Source organism: Cetorhinus maximus, chromosome 10 (genome assembly GCF_964194155.1).
Source record: "Cetorhinus maximus chromosome 10, sCetMax3.hap1.1, whole genome shotgun sequence".
In the NCBI taxonomy this organism is placed as follows: Eukaryota; Metazoa; Chordata; class Chondrichthyes; order Lamniformes; family Cetorhinidae; genus Cetorhinus; species Cetorhinus maximus.
The window spans coordinates 116,542,439-116,563,012 of record NC_135888.1 but is presented as its reverse complement, the minus strand read 5'-3'; the positions used below and the strand labels follow the sequence as shown (position 1 = coordinate 116,563,012).

The 20,574-nt window shown below is 42.7% G+C and overlaps 2 protein-coding genes across 2 annotated transcripts; both read right to left on the bottom strand.

Moving 5' to 3' along the window:
- Window positions 1–1,320: 1,320 nt before the first annotated feature.
- Window positions 1,321–9,418, bottom strand: uqcrq (ubiquinol-cytochrome c reductase, complex III subunit VII). Its single transcript, XM_078549708.1, has 3 exons — window positions 9,292–9,418; window positions 2,229–2,406; window positions 1,321–1,509 (listed from the first exon to the last, which is right to left on the bottom strand). The coding sequence occupies exons 2-3, from the start codon at window positions 2,380–2,382 to the stop codon at window positions 1,415–1,417; spliced, it is 249 nt and encodes an 82-aa protein (XP_078405834.1). The 5' UTR covers window positions 2,383–2,406; window positions 9,292–9,418; the 3' UTR covers window positions 1,321–1,414.
- Window positions 9,419–14,524: 5,106 nt separating this feature from the next.
- gdf9 (growth differentiation factor 9) lies at window positions 14,525–16,879 on the bottom strand. Its single transcript, XM_078549753.1, has 2 exons — window positions 16,747–16,879; window positions 14,525–16,276 (listed from the first exon to the last, which is right to left on the bottom strand). The coding sequence occupies exons 1-2, from the start codon at window positions 16,862–16,864 to the stop codon at window positions 15,330–15,332; spliced, it is 1,065 nt and encodes a 354-aa protein (XP_078405879.1). The 5' UTR covers window positions 16,865–16,879; the 3' UTR covers window positions 14,525–15,329.
- Window positions 16,880–20,574: the final 3,695 nt, after the last annotated feature.

Here is a 20,574-nt window from a genome sequence, read left to right as displayed (position 1 = left end):
TTTACACGTTGCCTTTCTTTCTTTGATGTATTCCAGCTTTTATTTTCCTGTTGTATTATCAACTCCATTTTCTATCAATTCACCACTTTGTTTAGTTACTTTAACATTCCTCTTCCACCTGCCAATCTCCAGTCAAGAGAACATGCACATAGACTGCTAGCTGACTTTTATCAATTGCACATCATACAGCTAGTAGGAGACAGGGAGTGCAAACTCCATTCTTGATGTGCAACAGCTGAATTATATCTTTATCCTCTCAACACCATTGAAAGGGAGATTCAGAAATCTCAACCGTTTCAATTCTTTGTATCTTTCAAATCAACCACAGCAGCTATTATCACCTAACTAGATGCTGCCATTCTTCATCCATTAATTCTTTGCTTCAAGAAATACCTTATTCTTAACTGGGTCTTCCTTCTAATCAGTGCAAGATAATTACGGGCAAGTTTTGTTTCTGCATGAGACAACACTTCGCCTCTGCCCACAATGGTAGAGCAGAGAATATTAACTCATGTGGAAATGTGGTGATGCTCCCAATTTGGTGCATTTACCCTAGTATGTCAACTTGTCCTATTATTAATTCCACTTTTAACAGGTTCTGTCAAGGACACACGCTGATGTTTTAAAGTCCAAAAGTCCTGGATTAACCCTTGAACCAAATTGCACAAGCCATCCAACTACAAAGTGTTTTCCAGAATTGGTCAGGAAGAATACACACTGAAAGTCACTCATAACTTGCACATCAAAAAAAAAATCAACTACAGATCAGAATTCCTAAGCAGTGCAAAGCATCACATTTGTTTTAAGTCAGCATGAGCAACTGCCCAATAATTAAAGAGCTACTGTCACATTCTGAAACCTGTTCAAATTAAGTACAACACACACACTCACAGCTTATTTTACATTTGAAGGATGAGAATGGTTGCAGAACAAACTGAGTATCTGAGATCTGGAGTGGAAGCAATACACAATCTTTGTGTTTTATCCCAGCAGAGATGGAACTGCTTTTCAACATTATATATATATATATATATATATATATATATATATATAAAGTCCAGTTTTACCTACGCTAAAACAGGAGCTTTTTATTTAACCTTCAACCTGTGGTTCAAATGGACCCAAATGGACAGGCAACCAGTTGACATATTAGTCACTCCATTTGGACTTTAAAGCATAATCATGAGCAGACCTAAGTGTACTGTTCCATTTCTTGCTCCCAATTCAAGAAAGTACTTCAGCAATTATTTACTATTAGGTATAGAATAATATTATTTAGCGAAGAGAGCATACAGCAGGTTGTATACTATAAATACTTTATTTTTGAACAGTCAATTTTTCCAGTGAAAGTGAGCAATTGGTCAGGAATACCCTTGGTACATCATTAGAAATTATCCCCTCCATTGACCACCATTCATTCATCGTTGGAAAAATCAGCCGGGTTCTTCCTCATTGACAATTCATGTTCATGGTTGCCCCACGTATAGATAAGGTACGATGCCACAAATGCTGGAAAGAAAAAATGCAACAGTTCAACTTGTAAATCTGACCTATAATAAGCACTTTCATCAAATTGAAAGAATACAACACATCCACTTCCAGCATGAAACAGTTCAGGTCCAGCACACAAAGTGAAAGCTGCTGTCCTCTATTTGGGGTAGTCCTAAAAATGAAGAATTATTCTAATCCAGTGCAACATTGTGTGTCTACATGACCACAATTAATGCTTGCAATCTATCCTTGCCTAAATCCAAGTATAAGTAATATATCGGATTCCTACATTAAATGGAGTCTGTGATCTCAATACTCATATTCACATGGCATATGCATTGGTACATTAAGCTTCTTTGTGCTTTTGTTGATAGAATGGGCAACATGAATAGCAGAGTGCACAAGTGGTTTTTAAAGAGTAAATGCTTAATTTCCTTAGTTAGAATGGTGGCAGGTGTTAAATAAATACAAGTGAACTATGTTTACCTGTATTGTGTGAGTGTATGCAAGATGTTTTTGACTACAAACGGTAGATATGCTATCACCATCATAGCCACATGAATTGATGGTACCTTAGTCCTGTGCATATTTCTATTCAAAATTAACACAAGATCAAGCTAGACCCATACAAACAGAACGTAACCTACACTTCACCTGTAAAGTAAACCCCAAAGTTTTAAAATTAATTTCAGTACAGAAAATGCCTGTATTGCTACTGCAAACACTACTATACATACGAGGAATAATCCGGAACACTTGACCCTTAAATCGCCTCCACGTATTGGGAATGCCTTTTGAGAAATAATTCGCAAATGCCTTCTGTTCAAAGGGAGAGATGGTGTAGGTGATGATGTGCCGTAATCTGATCAAGTTTCCGAAGTCGCGACCCATTTTGCTGTCACTAAATCCAAAGTTCTATGGAAAGCAGAAGTACAAAAATATCATGGATCATTCAGGCACGGAAACTACAACTGCAAATCCCACACAAATCAATCAATATTGCTGAAAAAAATAGATATGTCATCTTGCACTCATTAGGACACTTTGCAAGAATGCCAATATAAAGGGGAAAAACAACAATTACATATAAGAGAGTGCTGATTGGTTGGCAAGTGGACTCTGTTTGGTGGAGGCGTTGTCATGGAGAATGCACCAATGATGGTGACTGACAGTTAACTGCCAAGCATGGTTTGAAATTTAAACCAGGTGCTTGACCCTGATTGGTCAAGGCATTGCCCTGAGGGTTGAGTCAGCGAATGGCTGTCACTTATTTTGTTTAACTGAAACATGCGCAGCGTGTCTATATGTTCTTTCCGTCTGCAAAGACCAGGGCCCTGTGTATTAATATGTCGCTTCCAGTACACGCAACTACGCAACATTGCAAGCTCGACTGACCATCTTAAATTGCTTGTCAGTGTAATTCTTACTACACTGAGGATTATGTGGTCCAATCAAGGAATCACATCTAATATTGGACACTGTGTTTGAGTTTTGCAAGCACGGCCTGGTTGGGTACAGTCTGTACCATGCCCATTGTGAACAGTGGCTAGAGCATGCTGTTTGATATGATCCGCACAGTTCAACTTACAGGTAGGTTAAGAACAGGTAAGCTATCAATTGAATTTCTCCAAGCATGTATTAGACACAAGGTTGTGTCAGTTTTCATTTCCAAATGTATTGATAATGCTAAAATGAGACAGTCCCACGATTGAGTGAGCATTTATGCGAGACGAGATTGAGCAGATTGGTAATAGGGTTGCTAATTTACACCGTGCCCTGCACTATGCTTAGTTTGAGGTGCGCAAATTTATTTCATTTTTTGATTTCATCCATTTGTGGCACTATTTTGCTTCAATAGATGGCCGCATTATAAACAGTACCTATTTGAAACATGTCCGCACCATAAACTCACTTAATCGGAAGCAATTTGGCAACGCAATTAATGACGCCACTAAATCCGTAACAAATCTCTCTGACCATGTACTCTCAGAAAACGAGGAGTTTGTTCTTGCGTGTAGTTTTAGTCTTGGTGGGCCTTCATCCCAAATCAAACGGGAAGAGGTATTTGCTGAGTTGGAACTTCTCTATTCCCAACTATCCCACCACAAACCAGCTTCCACTAAAGACGCTGAATCCTTCAAAGCATGCCTAGCTGCTCTAGTGCACGCATATTACGGGATTCCGAATGACTTATCTGACTTTCACATGCAACATGAATGTCTTACAGCGTTGTGTGGCCTTAAGACCAACCCGGACATACATATCAGTAAACCTGACAAAGGGAAGGCAATAGTCATCCTTAACAAGTGTCACTATATCAGCAAAATACATGCCATTCTTAATGACAGGTCCAAAATCATATTCATTAGACCTGCCGCTCAATACGACCAGATAGCCTTGCTCGAAAGTAAGCTTAAAAAACGCTCGCTGGACTTTTGGAAGAGCAATGAGCTATTGCGTTTTATATATATATATATGACAGGGTTTGTCCTCACAGTTCGCTACGTTCGCGTATATATGGGCAGCCCAAGGCACATAAAAGTGATGTCCCTTTATGCCCTAAATTACCTATGACCGGTGCTACACAACATGCATTGGCCAAATGGTTGGGTAAATTGTTAAAACCAGTTTTGACCAAATTTTCCACATACATGGTGAAGGATCCCTTCACATTTGTGAAGACAATACAGGACTTGCATATCGATAGCAGTGCTGTGTCCATGTGCTCATTTGACATTGCTAGCCTATTCACCAATGTTCCACTTAAGAAAGATATTTGTGCTGCAGCATTATATAATGGCAATCGAGACCTGCCACCATTGCATGAATCAGTATTCATTGAACACATGAACTCGGCAATTTGCACAGTTGAGTTCAGTTTTAATGACACCATGTATGCCCAAATAGATGGTGTTGCCTTGGGATCCCCTCTAGGCCCAGCTCTCGCAAACATCTTTTTTGGGTTCCACGAGAAACGTGTCTTCGATGGAACGACACTTAACTTCCTACCTCTCGCATATTTCTGATAAGTGGATGAAAAGTTTGCTACATTTAAATCCGCAGCTGCATGTAATAATTTCCTTCTACGTCTTAATGGGCTCCATCCTGTGCTCAAATTCGCTTTTGCAATGGAGTAGTCAAATGAACTCCCCTTCCTTGAAGTACTAGTTGAGAAATTTGCCAGAGGGTTCTCTCCCACAGTCTACCGCAAGCCTACCTTCATTGGTCAATATACGCGTTGGGATCCTTATAGTTCCACGCGCCATAAGATTGGCCTTATCGGCAACCTTGTAAAAAGGCCCAAGTGATTTGTTCACCATATAAGTTTGATGCTGAAATAGGGCACATCAAAGGCATCCTGCAGGATAATGGCTACCCTTATCAGATCATTTCACGCTGTATATCACACAAACTCATGAATGGGCCTAAGGCCGTCACTTTCGGTCCTGAAAAGTGCCCAGTCTACCTCAGATACCCTGGAAGGGAAAGGTATCCCAAAAATTTGAACAACAGGTGAAGCTAGCGGTTTCACGCTGCTACTATGCAATAGCAACACAAGTGGTATTCACCACTAACAGGATGCTGCCTTCAAGCCAAAAAGACATTCTGCCTATCACAAAATGAGTAATGTGGTATATGACTTTCAGTGCCAGTCTGATGCTAGGTATGCAGGCCGTACATCCCAAAGACTGGTGGATCGTATCAAACAGCATGTCCCAACCACTGTTCACAACAGGCAAGGTACAGACCAACTAGCCTGTGCTTGCAAATCTTAAAACAACATTAGATGTGATTCCGCGATTGGACAACATTTGCTAAACAATCCTGAGTGTTCTAACAATTACACTGACAACCAATTTAAGACTGTCAGTCAGGCTTGCAGTGTGGTCCATTCGCTACATATATCAATACACAGGACCCAGTTCATTGCAGACAGAAAGAACATGTACACAAACTGTTTGTTTCAGCTAAACAAAATAAGTGAAAGCCATTCGCTGACTCATTCCTCAGGGCAATGCCTTAACCAATCAGGGTCAAGCAGCCAGGTTTAAATTTCAAACAATGCTTGGCAGTCAACTGTGTCGCTATCTTTGGTGCATTCTCCATGGCAATGCCTCTAACAGAGTCCACTTGCCAAACAATCAGCACTCTTTTCACATACAGTAAAAATTGTTGTTCTTCCCTTTATATTGGTATTCTTGGAACAGCACAAGACGAAAAGCTTCGAGGTGTCTCTTTTTTCAGCAATACTTCAGTTTGTATTACCAAATCAATCAATACTGAAATTCACAAATAAGTGTATTTTCTATTCAAGTCAAAGCACATGTTAATCTACTGTCACAATCTCCTAGTTAATAATAAAGAGCTCCACACAAAGAAACCATTAACATATCGATTCCTTCAAAATGCAGGTGCTTAGGATAAGGTCTCAAGGGAACTTTGCTGGGGACTTGAAAGTCTGAAAATATGGGAGGGGCAATAAAATGCTGGGTGAGAAATAAGCTTTTAATATACTTTTGAAAGAGGAAGACGATCGTAAGATGATTGTGTCTTAGAAAGAGTTCTATAAAGGGAATTCTATAAAGAGGTTTTTTTGAAGGATCACGACCCACAATTTAACAGAGTGTGAGGATTGAGGAGTTGTCCAGTTGGAGGAGTGAGAAGTCTGGACTGCTACATAAAACAGAAATAGACCACTCAGATAAGATGGATGAAGACGAAATTTGACACTTGGGTCACTGAAGTTTATACAATGAAAGGGAGCCAGTAGGTCTATGGAAGCAGGTGTAGGCCATTTAGCCAGAGTTTGTTCCACCATTCAATTAGATTTTCATTCATCGGATGTAGCCATCGCTCACCAGACCAGCATTTGTTACCCATCCCTAACTGCCATTGAGGTAATGGTATGCCATCTTCTTGGTGAAAATACTTCCAAAGTGCTGAGAAGTAGGGAGTTCCAGGATTTTGCCCCAGCAACGAAAGAGGAATGGCAATATATTTCCCACTGAAATATGTGTGTGCCTTGAAGGGGAACCTGCAGGCAGTGGTTCCCATGCGCTTTCTGCCCATGTCATCTTAGGAAGTACCGATTATGGGTTTGGGATGTGCTAAGAAGCTTGCGCGAGTTGCTGCAGTGCATCTTGTAGATGGTGCACACTGTTGGCAGTGTCGCTGGTGAAGGAAGTAATGTAGTGGATTGGATGCCAATCAAGCAGGCAGCTTTGTCTTGGGAGGGTGGTGTGTTTTTTTGAGTGTTGTTGGAGTTACAATCATCCATCACACTCGAATTATACCTTGTGTGTGGCAGAAAGACTTTGGGGAATGTGGAGATGAGTCACTTGCTGCAGAATACCCAGCCTCTGACCTGTCCATATAGCTGTAGTACTTATGTGGCTGGTCTAGACAAGTTGGGTCCGGTGTTGGAACAGCATGGTTAAAGGTGGCAAAAGCAAAGTACAGCTGGAAATCAGACCCAGACCTGAAACATTAACATTGTTTTTCTCTCCGCAGATGCTGACTGTTTCCAGTATTTTTATATTAGATGTGTGGCTAGTTCTGGAGCACAAAGTTCTTTGATTTTTACATCTGGAATGCATTTGCTGTATCCAGTGCGCTAAGCTTGATAGCGCATGGAGTGAATCATTCACTTGGCACTTCTGGCTGAAGATGATTGCAAATGTTTCAGCTTTGTATTTTGCAGTGACCTGGTGAACTCCACCTTCATTGAGGATGGGGTGATCACAGAGCCTACTCCTTCAGTTAGCAGTTTAATTGTCCACCACCATTCATGACTGAATGTGGCAGGACTGCAGAGTTTTAATCTGATCTGTTGGTAGGGGAATTGCATAGCATTGTCCACAGCATGCTGCTTCCACTGTTTAGTAGGGTGGTTTTGTGGCTTCACCAGGCTGGCATCTCAGTTCTAGGTATACCTAGAAATGCTTGCCTCTAACATATTCTTCTGCAATCCTCATTAAACCAGAGTTAGCCCCTGGTTTGGTGCTAATTGTTGATTAAGGAATATGCAGGGCATGAGGTCACAGACTGTGACAGAATATAATTCTGCTGCTGGTGTACAGTGCCTCATGGATGCCCAGTTTTGAGCTGATAGATCCCAGCTGAATCTATTCCATTTAGCATGGTGGTGGTGCAGATCATGGCTAAACTGTTTCTTAACTCAATTTACCCGTCTTGGTTCCATAAGCCTCAATACCGATGCCTAACAAAAATCTATCGATCTCAGCTGTTAAATTTTGAATTGACCTAGTCTCACCAGCTTTTTGGAGGAGAGTGTTCCAGATTTCCACTACCCTTTACATCAAGAAGTTCTTTCTGACATCATCTCCCAACTGTCCCCTTGTCCTGGACTTTTCCACTAAAAGAAACTGTTTCTTTCTATCTACCCAACCACATCCTTAAATCATCTCAGTTAGATCACCCCTTATTGAGTGTGTGGGTCTTGAATTTGAGAGTGTTCTGTTTTTTGCCCCCACCGAAGTTTCTGGTTTGGATACTGGCAAGAAAAATATTTGGGAAATACATTTTTTGAGGTGACAATAATGCGGCTTCAAGTTTTGCCATCTTAGAAAAGAGGTACATTTTGTGGTACAAAACCCTGGTGAAGTTTATACTTCAAAGATGCCCGATGGATCACTGCTCTTGTTGTTTGCCATATTGATTTCTTTTAAAGCAAAACAAAAATCACAAGATGACCAAAACCTCAATGAAGTGACCCACCCAAGAATTTCTCAAAAACAATTACAAGGTATATAAAACACAGGGTGATTACAAGGCCATAAATTAATTTGGGGTTTTAGATGGGTTAAGTGTTCTCATTTTACAAGATCAGATTAGACAATGTATTAATTCCCAAAGGCTATTTTCTGTACAAATTGTTATTGTGTGGAAATATTCTTCAGCCAATTCCCTTGATTTCCCAGACAGATTAGTAGCTGAAAACACCACCTGCTTTAATGACCTTAAATACAGTATTGAGACTTGGAGGATCCCAGCTTTAAGCTCCAGTTTGTGTTAATCAGTTCTGATGTGAACTTGCAACACACTAGTTGTGATAAGAATCAAAACGCTTCATGTTTAAACTAACCAGCATTCCCAAGGGAAAGAACTGACGGGTCTTTATCCAACATTTTTTTTTAAAAAGTGGTGAACTGGTGCCAAGAACTACTGGCATCAACATTTGCACATTCTCGACTCTCTTTCCCATTATGCCAAAGCAAACACTGTAACTTGTGTACGCCTGCCCTCTAAGGGGGAGAAGTAAATTACAGCAATTTCACAAATGTAAGTAACCACATCGCCAGCAAGTCCAAATCACCCCTGAAGGGCCAACTGAAGTCAGAGGGGGGAATTTCACAAACGTGGAGTGTGGGTGGGGGGAGGCATTAGATTTAGCAGAAACATGAAAGATGGAGCCGAAAGCCAGCGCTTCCTGGGCAGCAACGCAGCACTGCTGGCGAGCAATTTAATGTTTTTGTTTCGTTTGCAATCTCGGCGGTGTCCTGCATTAGGAGCCTTGGGGACCTGTAGATTTCTCAATATTGAAACTTGAAGCTAAGGTAGAAGCCTCTGCCCAGCAGACAGGGCTCCCTGGCGGGCAGTCGGTCAGCGAGCGAGCGAGTGCGGCCCTTCACTCTCCGTCTGTCCCACCTCTATCACCCTCTCGCCTTCCCTGCGACATTAAAATCTCGCTCCTAACATTTCTCCCGGACTCAGTCGGCAGCCGCTTCCAGTTCCGAACTCCGCCGGTTCCCGCTGCCCGTTTCCCCCACAGACTCTCACCTTGCCGTCTCCTTGGCTCCGACTCTAATGGCGGCGGCGCCTCTCCCCGTTAGTCGCAAGCCCCAACCTCCCCCGCGCGCGGACGCTCATACGTCACCCGCACGCACACTACGTCTGACGTAACACAACCAGCGCGGGAAGAGTAGCCACGCGCGACGAAGCACTCGTGCCAATCAGATTACGCCCAAGAGGTGTTGTTGGAAGGAAAATTCAGTGCTGCAAACACGCAGCGACCTGGGGTGGAACGACTTTTCATATTCATGTGCTGTGAGAGATTGCAGCCCAATTTTAATTATTTGAAGGGGCTGCTCAGTTTGGAGTAAAAATGTTAGCCTTACCCACCTCTATGTCTAAGTGGATGTATTAATGGCGCTAAAATTCCTCATAGTCATTGGCGAAGGGAATGGAAAGGCCCCAGACTACTTGAAATGAAAACAAAACGTGCTAGAAAAATTCAGCAGGTCTGGTAGCATCTGTGCAGAGAGAAACAGGGTCAACATTGAGTCCAATATAACTTCTTCAGAACAGACAACTTGATATTTTCTCACTTGCACTTAAATTGTCACTCACGTGCTTTTTAGCCACATACTTGTAACCAGCAACAAAAAATTGAAATTCTCATCCTTGCTTTTGTATTCCCGCCATGTCCTCGTCTGGGCCCCAACTTCCATCTCTGTAATTTCATCCCGATCTACAACCCTCCATGATCCTTGTGCTAGTCCAATTCTAGCATCTTATGCATCCCTAAGTGTGATCAGTCCACCAATGGTGGCTGTGCTTTCAGCTGCCTAGATACTAAGCACCAGGATGCTCTCTCTAAAACAAAAACAAAAATACCTGGAAAAACTCAGCAGGTCTGGCAGCATCTGCGGAGAGGAGCACAGTTAATGTTTCGAGTCCGAATGTCTGCTCCTTTAAGATGGTCCTTAAAACCCATTTTTTAAACTATGCTTATACATCTGTCCTAATATCTCATGTGGCTGAATGTTACATTTTGTATGATGGTGTTCCTGTGAAGCACCTTAGCATGTATTAGGCACTATATAAATGCAAATTATTTGTTACGTTAGCATGTTGTTCTAGGAATCTCTCACTCTCCGACCTTTTGGAATGGCAAGAACAGTTATGTTTCTTATGGTACCCCTAGTCACTGAATTACTCAGTGATTAAAAGGGTGGTCAAACTGGTAAAATTGAAGATGTGTATTCATGTTTTTCACTACATTTTCTTTCTCAATAGTCATTCTAAGGCTCATTTACAAGCTACTCCTATGTTCAGTCCTTTTTTTAAAACTCATTCATGGGATGAGCGCTTCGCTGACTGGGCCAGCATTTATTGTCCATCCCTATTTGTACTTGAAGTGGTGGTGGTGAACTGCTGCAGTCCATGTAGCATGGGTACATCCACAGTGCTGTTAGGAGAGGAGTTCCAAGATTTTGACCCAGCGACTGTGAAGGAAAGGTAATACATTACCAAGCCAGAATGGTGAGTAACTTGGTGGGGAACTTCTCAGTGGAGGTGCTCCCATATATCCGCTGCTCTTGTCCTTCTAGATAGCGGTGATCGTGGGCTTGGAAGGTGCTGTTGAAGGAGCCTTGGTGAATTCCTGCAGTGCATTTTATAGATGGTACACACTGCTGCTACTGTGTTGGAGGGAGTGAATGTTTGTGGATATGGTGCCAATCAGGAGGGCTGCTTTGTCCAGGACAGTGTTGAGCTTTTTGAGTGTTATGGGAGCTACGCTCATCCAGACAAGTGGGGAGTATTCCATCACAATCCTGACCTGTGCCTTATAGATGATGGACAGGCTTTGGGAGTCAGGAGGTGGGTTACTTGAAGGATTCCTAGCCTCTGACCTGCTCCTGTATTGCTAGTCCAGCTCAGTTACTGGTCAATGGTAACACCCAGGATGTTGATAGTGGGGGAATCAGTAATGGTAATGCCATTGAACATCAAGGGGTAATCGTTGGATTCTCTTTTGCTGGAGATGGTCATTACCTGACATTTGTGTGGTGCAAATGTTACCGCTTCTCAGCTCAAAAGCCTGGGTATTTTCCAGGTCTTGCTGCATTTGGACATGGACTGCTTCAGTATCTGAGGAGTTGTGAATGGTGCTGAACATTGTGCAATCATCAGCAAACATCCCCACTTTTGACTTTATGTTGGAAGGAAGGTCATTGATGAAACAGCTTAAGGTGGTTGGATAAAGGACACTACCCTGAGGAACACCTGCAACGATGTCCTGGAGCTGAGACAACTGACCACCAATAATCACAACCATCTTCCTTTATGTTAGGTATGACTCCAACCACTAGAGAGTTTTTCTCCCCCAATTCCCATTGACTCGAGTTTTGCTAGGGCTCCTTGACACCGCACTCTTGTCAAATGCTACCTTGATATCAAGGGCACTCACTTCACCTCAGGTGTTCAGCTATTTTGTCCATGTTTGAACCAAGGCTGTGATGGAGGTCAGGAGCTAAGTAGTCCTAGTAGAATCCAAACTGGGCACCAGTGAGCAGGCCATATGCAGGTGCTGCTTGATAGCACTGTGGATGACCCCTTCCATTACTTTGCTGATGATCAAGAGTAGACTGATGGGCAGTAATTGGTCTGGTTGTATTTGTCCTGCTGTGTACAGGACATAGCTGGGCAATTTTCCACATTGCCAGGTAGATGCCAGTGGTGTAGCTGTACTGGAACAGCTTGGCTAGGGGCACAGTAAGTTCTGGAGCACAAGTCTTCAGTACTAATGCCAGAATATTGTCAGAACCCATAGCCTTTGCAGTATCCAGTGCCTTCAGCCATTTCTTGATATCCTATCGAGTGAATCGAATTGGTTGAAGACTAGCATCTGTGATGCTGGGGACCTCCGTAGGGGGCCAATATGGATCAACCACTCAGCACTTCTGGCTTAAGATTGTAACAAATGCTTCAGCCTTTGTCCTCTCATGGAAGTGAACCATTGTACACAAAGACAAGGTGTCAGCATGCCTATAGTAGAATAGAGCTCCATGAGGTTGGATCCTTCATACATCCAAGTTTCTGGAGGTCAACAGTTTTGGTCTTACTGGTCAGCTAATTTATAACAATCTCACCCTTGGAGGAGTTGGTATCAGATCAGACTTCTTCCAGGTACTGAATATACCCAAGGTGAGTCCACACGATAGCCGAGGAACTCCAGCATCCTCTGAGGGTTAGAACCTCCAGCCTGAACAATGCAATGACCATAGGGTTGGTTCTGACTCTTCAAATGGTAAACTTTGCAGGAAGCTTCTAACTGGAAGTTAATGTCTGAAGGATCCAACCTCATGGAGCTCTATCCTAAAATATGCATGTTGCCACCTTGTCCTTGTGCATAATGGTTCACTTCCATGAGACAATAAAAGGCTGAAGCATTTGCTACAATCTTCAGCCAGAAGTGCCAAGTGGTTGACTCATCTTCGGTCCCTCTGGAAGTCCCCAGCATCACAGATGCCAGTCTTCAAACAATTTGATTCACTCCACATGATATCAAGGAATGGCTGAAGGCACTGGATACTGCAAAGGCTATGGGCTCTGACAATATCCTGGCATTAGTAATGAAGGCTTGTGCTCCAGAACTTGCTGCATCCCTATCCAAGTGTTCCAGTACAGCTACAACACTGGCATCTACAGGCTGTGGGAAATTGCCCAGGTATGTCCTATACACAAAAGCAGGACAAATCCAACCTGGCCAATTACCACTCCATCAGTCTACTCTCCATCATCAGTAATGGATGGAGGTCATCAACAGTGCTATCCAGCAGCACTTGCAGAGCAATAGCCTGCTCACTGGTGCTCAGTTTGGGTTCCACCTGGGTCACTCAGCTCCTGACCTCATTACAGCCTTGGTTCAAATATGGACAAAAGAGCTGAACTCCCAAGGTGGGGTGAGAGTGACTGCCCTGGACATCAAGGCTGCATTTGACAGTGTGGCATCAAGGAGCCCTAGCAAAATTGGAGTCAATGGGAATCAGGGGGAAAACTATTGGTTGGAATCATACCTAGCACAAAGGAGTTGAGATCAGAGAGTCATTTGAAACAGCACTGTCCAGGAAATAGTACATGCTTCACAGGAGCATTATCCCAAGCAATTTGACTGACACCATATCACTCAAGGAAATATTGGGACAGGTAACAAGCAGCTTGATTAGAGGCAGGTGCCTCAAAAAGGAGGAAGCAATGGAGGCTTAGGAAGAAATTGCAGAGCTTATGACCTAGGCATCTGAATGCTTCCACCAATAGTGGGGTAACAGAAATCATATGTTCAAAGGGTAAGAAATCTGAGTTGCAGGGGCTTTGAGAGAAGCACTGGGCTATGGAGGATTTGAACAATGGGTCCACAAATGCTTCAAAATACCAATGTAGTTGAGCAAACAGGGGTGAGTGGCAAACAGAGCTTGATGAAATTCAGGATACAGGCAGAACTTTAAGAGCTTAAGTTGTGGCTGGGAGGTGGTAAGCCAGCAGAATGGAGGCAGTACAAGGCATCAAGAGCTTGTCTGTCAATAGCAGCAGGCAATCTTAGAGGTGGCAGTAGTTGGTCTTGGGTGATGAAAAGGATCAAGGTTGGAAACTCAGATTGGCCATTGAAGGGATATAGTAGCTAACTTGAAAACAGTGACAGGAACCCAAGTCCACCAATATTTATTTGTAGGAAATTTCTTCTCATCCAATACTGGATGGCAGACATGCAGCATGACAAACAGGGGAGGGGGGGGGGGGGGGGGGGGGGTGGAGAGAAGGTAGAGTAGAGTTGCATGTTTGCATGTCAGCATACATAACAGTCCCCAGTCTCAACTTGGAGGGATAGAGAATTCATAGGGTGAAGGCAGTTTTTGATCTGTGTACTGCTAATGAACAAAAAAAAAGTTTTTCCAATTAGTTCATTATATGGCACATCCTAAACTCCAGCATTTTAAGCAGAGGACATGCGCTACATCAGTTGGGAGTCAGGGGAACATCAGGACAAGACATGGTCCTCTGCTTGCAAAGCTAGCAACTGGATATGGAGCCACAATGCCAGTGTTAGAAGATGCAAGCAGCATTCTTGGCTGGGCTGAGATGTAGAATTTGGAAAAAAAAGGACCAAAATTCTTACCATGTTGCCCATTTCTGATCAATTAAAACTTCCACAAAAATACCCAATTCCTCAAAATAAAGCTCAAAAGAAATCTGAGACTCAAGTCATTTGCAATTATTTATTTGTCTTGGTCCTCCAAGCAGAGCCTGCATCTGCTTGTTCAAAGGTTTCATACACTATAGTATAAACGTCACCAGGTACCACCAGGGTTTTGTACCACACATCTCAATTGTGCAAAGGTTTCATTCTCACTCATGTATCCTTAAAAACATGGTTTTAAAAGTTACACCTTAAGTTTCAATGACCATCAGCAGCAATGCAAGAACTCTCCACCAATGAAGCAATCTACAAAGTCAGTGGAATTTCAGCTCAAGTGTGGAAACACTTCTCACTTAACTGGACATGGTGCACACACGTATTGCACAGTTTGTGAAAAAACACTTAGTTCATTAGAATTGTATTTAATTAATTTATCCATTCTGAATAAATACTGGTAACCCACCCAAATAAAATAAGCTACATCACCGAACGTTTGTATAAAAGTTACTTAATAAAGGGGAGGGAATAAGGACAGGTGAAGGCAGCTTGGTGATCTCGGTGTACCCAACTTTCCATGCCCGCATGGCCAAGAAAAACGTCATTTTAGGACAATTATCGCCTTTACATTCAACATTTAAATAAGATTCATTACCGTCAGACAGAACTCAGCACACTTGGCAAAACAATGTCAAAAAATTCAAGTTCGGTAAAGCTGGAGTCAGTTATACTGGTATAACAGTAGCGGGCCACACTCGATCCCGGGCATTTACAACCAGAGTTAACAATTAATAGCAGAAAAAATAAATAGAAATAAAAATGTATAGTACACACATGGCGATTTTCTTGGCGTTTCAAGCAATGACATTTCCCTTTCCGACTGATCAAGTCACAGCACCTGCTAGCGGCAGGTACAGGTAGTAGCGATCATATCTTCATACTCCTTGTAAACTATGGAGCCATCGTTTTCCAGAGTTAGCACGCTCAGCGGATTGTATTTCGAAGGGACGCAGGAAGGGCGAGGGATTGACGAATCCACTTTTTCGTAGAGGATGTTCTGAATCAACGTGTGAACGGGGGAACCATAGCGGTGGCTCAGCGCCCTTGGGCAGCTGCCCTTGCAGTAACGAGGGTTGTAGTTGTGCGGGGCTATAATCCAGCGGTCCCATCGGAGCTGGCTGAAAGACAGTCGGAAATCATGCAGCTGACATTCGTGAGCAGGATACTGAAAGTGGGGAAAACGTCCAGCCTTCGGCAAATCGATGGAAACCGCCGGGGCACCGCCTAACCCATCATGTTCAGGTCCTCTGCGTCGACGAACGGACCTGACCCCCACCACCGTCTGCCTTGTTCTCAGCCTCGCTATTCTGCCTAGTTTGGCTCGGGTACTGAGCCCCACCGGGAGCCAGCCCTGATGAGCCTGTTCACGCGTGTCGTTGAGAAAGAGGAGGAGGGATGGGGCCAGGAGACTTGGTCTGAGCAGGCCGGCAGAAACGCCCCGGCCCCCCGCCACCTTCCCCGGTCTTGGGTCGGCTTTGGCGCACCGGTAGGTGAATACCATGTGAAGGTCCCCCTGCTGAGTGTCGAGGAACGGCTGCAGAAAAGAGGCCAGGTCCACCTCCACCCACTTGCGCCTCTTCTGACGTTCAAGACGCACACGGAAGCTGTGTGAACGGAGTGTGGGGTAGGTCTGAGCCGAAAGCCGGCTGGGGTTCTGGACAGTGAGGTTGCACTTGCACAATATCGTAAAATACGCCGCTTTATCGACAGAGTACAGGAGCACAGATCGTAGTAATTGCTCTTGAGAAGTCACAGGCTCCAAGCCATAAAACACATTCTGTTTAAATACTTGGGGGGGAAAAAAAGGAAATGAAATGTTACAAGTTTGCAAGTGTTCAACATTGGACAAGAATCCACCCATATGTTTTAAACGAGGCTAGGGACTAAAGATCCATGAAATTTGTCTTGCAATTCAAGTTCAGTATCTTAATGACCTGTGAAATCAGTTTGGTTGCAGTTAGATTGGGTATTTTACCACTTCCCCAATAACTTGCTGTATTAATCACACTTTCCCCCCCCCCACCCCCAAATCCCCTCCTGAACACAACGTGACACCTGTAGAGAGGGAGTCTGCAAAGGCGCAACATGGCAAAATACGCAGCTATACCAATCCTAATCAATCTGCGAACAATAAAATATCCACGGTTAGCATTTTTAATTAAGTCAGTTATAGAGACCAGAACCATGTAAACAAGGCACGTGATGGATTGGGTATTTCTTTGTCGTTAAGTAACGCACCGGGAGGTTTCCGATCTTACCTTCCGTATCACGGGATTCGACCCGCGGTGTTAATAACCTCACGGTATTATATCGGTGATCTGCCGGTCTTTTGGGTATCCCATCCTGTGTAGCGGACATAGTGTACAATCTTTTCATATATTTTAAATACTTTGCATCGGGTTTTGTAGGAAGCCGATACTCCCAGCCCGTCTTCTCCATTAACGCTTTTAGGAGAGGAATCGCAATATAATCCTCGGGATCCTGGGTTACCCCTAGACCGACATAGTTGATTGGAGTGGAGGGAGAGATATAACTGCCTAACAACACTAACCACACACGGTAGTGAAAACACATAATAACACCTCTCAAAAGGCACATAGTTCTTGGAGTGTAGATTAGCCCAACGCGCTTAAAAAAGTTACTCAGCTCAATAAAATTGGAAGCACATGGTCTCTGACACTTATAAAGAGGCTCTATAGGGGCTTCAGGTGCAACGATTTTATTAAGGCCATCAAGAGACATCATTTAATAATCCGTAAAGTGACAACTCCGCCAAGATGTTACACGCAAGAATGCTGAGATTGTGTTAGTAGCGTCATGAAAGGGGATTTAAAAATGGCTAAGAGAGTTTATCTATTAAGGTGGGATAAGATTTGTAGTAGGATGTGCAATGGAGACGATATTTTTTACCGATCGTGAGAAGGAAAATGGATTGAAGTTTAAAGGAATAAGAGACGACGTAGCAAAGATAGCAAGTAAGACATTTACCGATTCTGAGGCGGATGCCTTTAGGAAAGAGGAAACAAAGGACAGAAGAGTCCTTAAACGTATATCTAAAGATCAAATGTTTTGCTAAAATGAATCCAGTTAAGTTGGCAACTTCAACACCTCTTTGTCCTATCGTCTGTGACATCTTTTGGTTATCTCCAACTATCACTGGCCCTCTATCCAGCTCTTCTTGTCCCACCCCCTTTAAACCAGCTTATATTTCACCTCTTTTCTATTTTTTCTTAGTTCTGTTGAAGAGTCATATGGACTCAAAACGTTAACTGTGTTCCTCTCCGCAGATGCTGCCAGACCTGCTGAGTTTTTCAAGGTATTTTTGTTTAAGTTGGCCACTTCTCCTCCTTAGGAATGAAATAGGAGATATTAAGTCTGCCAAAAATGTATCGAATGGTAATCTGTTGATTTTTGTTTTTGCAGAGATTCTCAGCAAAAGAATAAGGCTTTGAAAATTAAATATTTTAAGAAAGTGGTGAGCTTCACTCGGGGAGACCGGAAAATTGTACGAGGGGTGAATTTTCATATTAGTGTGGAAGATGTGATGGGGGAAGCAGTAAGCGTTAAACGTATTCAAAGCCTGAGGGACAGAGTGAGAGTACTTTGGTTATTTTGAACTTTGAGGGAGAGGTGCTGCCTGAAAAGGTGCACTTGGGATATTTGAGTTTTTCAGTGAGTCCGTACATACCACCTCCATTGTATTTTAAATGTCAGAGGTTTGGTCATGTAGCGGCTGTGTGCAGAGGTAAAAGGAGATGTGGAGGAGCTAATGATTATAGAAAATGTGGGAAAGGAGGTTAAGTGTTGTAACTGTGGGGGTAAACACAGTGTTGCTTATGGTGAGTGTCAGGAAAATGTTAAAGTGCTGGAAGTGCAGAAATTGAGGATGGAGGCAATGAAAACTATGAAGGGGAGGGCTGGAAGAGAGACGGGTATTTCGAAAGATATGGGGGTGGATGCGACAGAACCTTTAGTTGTGACTCAAAATAAGATTTCGAGATCATCTGATCTTTTAGTGGTTAGTAAAACTAATTTTTAGGCCTTTTACTGAAGTGATCAACTGTACTGTGCAAACTCAAAACAAAATATCAGAAAATGAAGATTATTGTTAAGGCAGCTGAGAAGTACCTGGATGCTCGTGTATGTCCCTTGAGAAAATAAGTGGGGTGCTCCTGTTGGGTAATATAATACAACTATCTCAATCCTCTCAGGTTAGTTGATTTTATGATGGGTTTTTAAATATTACAATAGAATGCCAGAAGTTTGATTGCAATGGTCAAGAGTTTAAACCTTTTTTTTAGCTGATCTAATTGAAAAGCCAGATAGTATATGTATCCAAGAAACATGGGTAAAACTGTGCTTGGGTTTTGTGATGTGATTCATGGATGTGTGGCAGTTCAGAAGGATAGGACTGTGGGTGTTGGAGGGGGATGTGTTCTTTTTCTTAGAAATTCAATAAATTATGGAATTATTAATTTAGATACTCAGTGCAATGCTGTTGAAATTTGGTGTTACTCTGATAACTTTCTTTTGATTTTTATAATCCTTGTAAAGATCTTATTATTGAAGAATAAGGTGAGAGTGGAAATTTCAGAGGCATTGGTGATAATCTTAGTCTTCTTTAAACACTAGTGGTGCTGGAGGACTGGAGAATTGCGAATGTTATACCCTTATTCAAAAAGAGGCGCAAGGATAATACGGCAACTACAGACCAGTCAGTTTGACTTTAGTGGAAGGGAAATCTCTGGAAACTATAGTTCAGGACAAAATCAATAGTCACTTAAGTGTAGGATGATTAAGGAAAGTCAGCATGGATTCATTAAGGGAAAATCATGTTTCAATAGCTTGCTAGAGTTGTTTGAGGAGGTAACAGAGAAGGTTGATGAGGGCAATGCTGTTGATGTGGTGTATATGGATTTTCAAAAGGCATTTGAAACAGTTCCACACAATAGACTTGTGAGCAAAATTCAGCTCATGGAATAAAAGGGAAAGTAGGCACTTGGATAAGAAATTAGCTGAGTGACAGGAAACAGAAATGATAAATGGTTGTTTTTCAGGTTGGAGGAAGGTCTGTGGTGGAGTTCCCCAGGGGTCACTGGGACCTGTGCTGCTCTTGATATATATTAATGACCTAGACTGTGGTGCGCAGGGCATGATTTCAAAATTTGCAGATCATACAAAGATTGGAAGCACTGTCAACTGTGATGAGGATAGTCTTGAACCTCAAAAGGACATAGCCACGTTGGTTGATTGGGCAGAAGAACTTCAATGCAGAGAAGTGTGAGATGTTTCATTTAGGCAGGAAGAATATGGGGATTCATTTTTGGCAGGAAGAATATGGAGAGAGTATAAAATAAAGGGAGAAACTCTAAAGGAAGTGCAGGTGGGATCCAGTTTGTATGTACATAAAAGGTGGTAGAGCATGTTGAGAGAGCAGTTAATAAAACATATGGTTTTATTAATAGGGGCACTGCATTACAAGAATAAGGAGGTCATCTTAAACTTGTATAAGACACTAGTTGGACCTCATTTGGAGTAGTGTGTCCAGTTCTGGGTGCCATACCTGAGGAAGGATATGAAGGCATTGGAGAGAATAAAGAGGAGATTCACAAGAATGATTCCAGGGATAAACAACTATAACTATGAGGACAGATTGGAGAGGTTGGGTCTGTTTTTCTTGGAGAAAAGAAGGCCGAGAGGAGACTTGATAGAGGTATTTGAGATCTGAGGGGGTATGAACAGGATAAATATTGAGAAACTTTTCCCACTCGAGAATGTAAGGAACTAGAGGGCACAGATTCAAAATAATGGGTGAAAGGAGTAGAAATGATGGAAGGAAAATTTTTTTGCCCAGAGGGCGTTTGGAGTCTGGAATGAACTTCCTGAAGGACTGGTGGAGGCAGGTTCGATCGAGGTGTTGAAAAGGGAATCTGATTGCTATCTGAAAAGAGAATGTACAAGGCGACAGGGATAAGGCAGGGGAGTGGGATTAGATAGAATGTTCTTTCAGACTCAGTGGGCTGAATGGCCTCCTTCTGCACTGTAAGATTCTGCAATCTAGTACTGGGTGCTGCAGAAGTGTCTAT

Bases quoted from the DNA above. Each gene is read 5' to 3' on its own strand.
- gdf9 (XM_078549753.1), bottom strand. From the start codon at position 16,864: ATGAAAAGATTGTACACTATGTCCGCTACACAGGATGGGATACCCAAA. The intron at 16,277-16,746 runs GTAAGATCGGAA...TTCCCCCCCAAG, and splicing joins CGAATCCCGTGATACGGAAG to TATTTAAACAGAATGTGTTT.
- uqcrq (XM_078549708.1), bottom strand. From the start codon at position 2,382: ATGGGTCGCGACTTCGGAAACTTGATCAGATTACGGCACATCATCACC. The intron at 1,510-2,228 runs GTATGTATAGTA...TTTTCTTTCCAG, and splicing joins AGTGTTCCGGATTATTCCTC to CATTTGTGGCATCGTACCTT.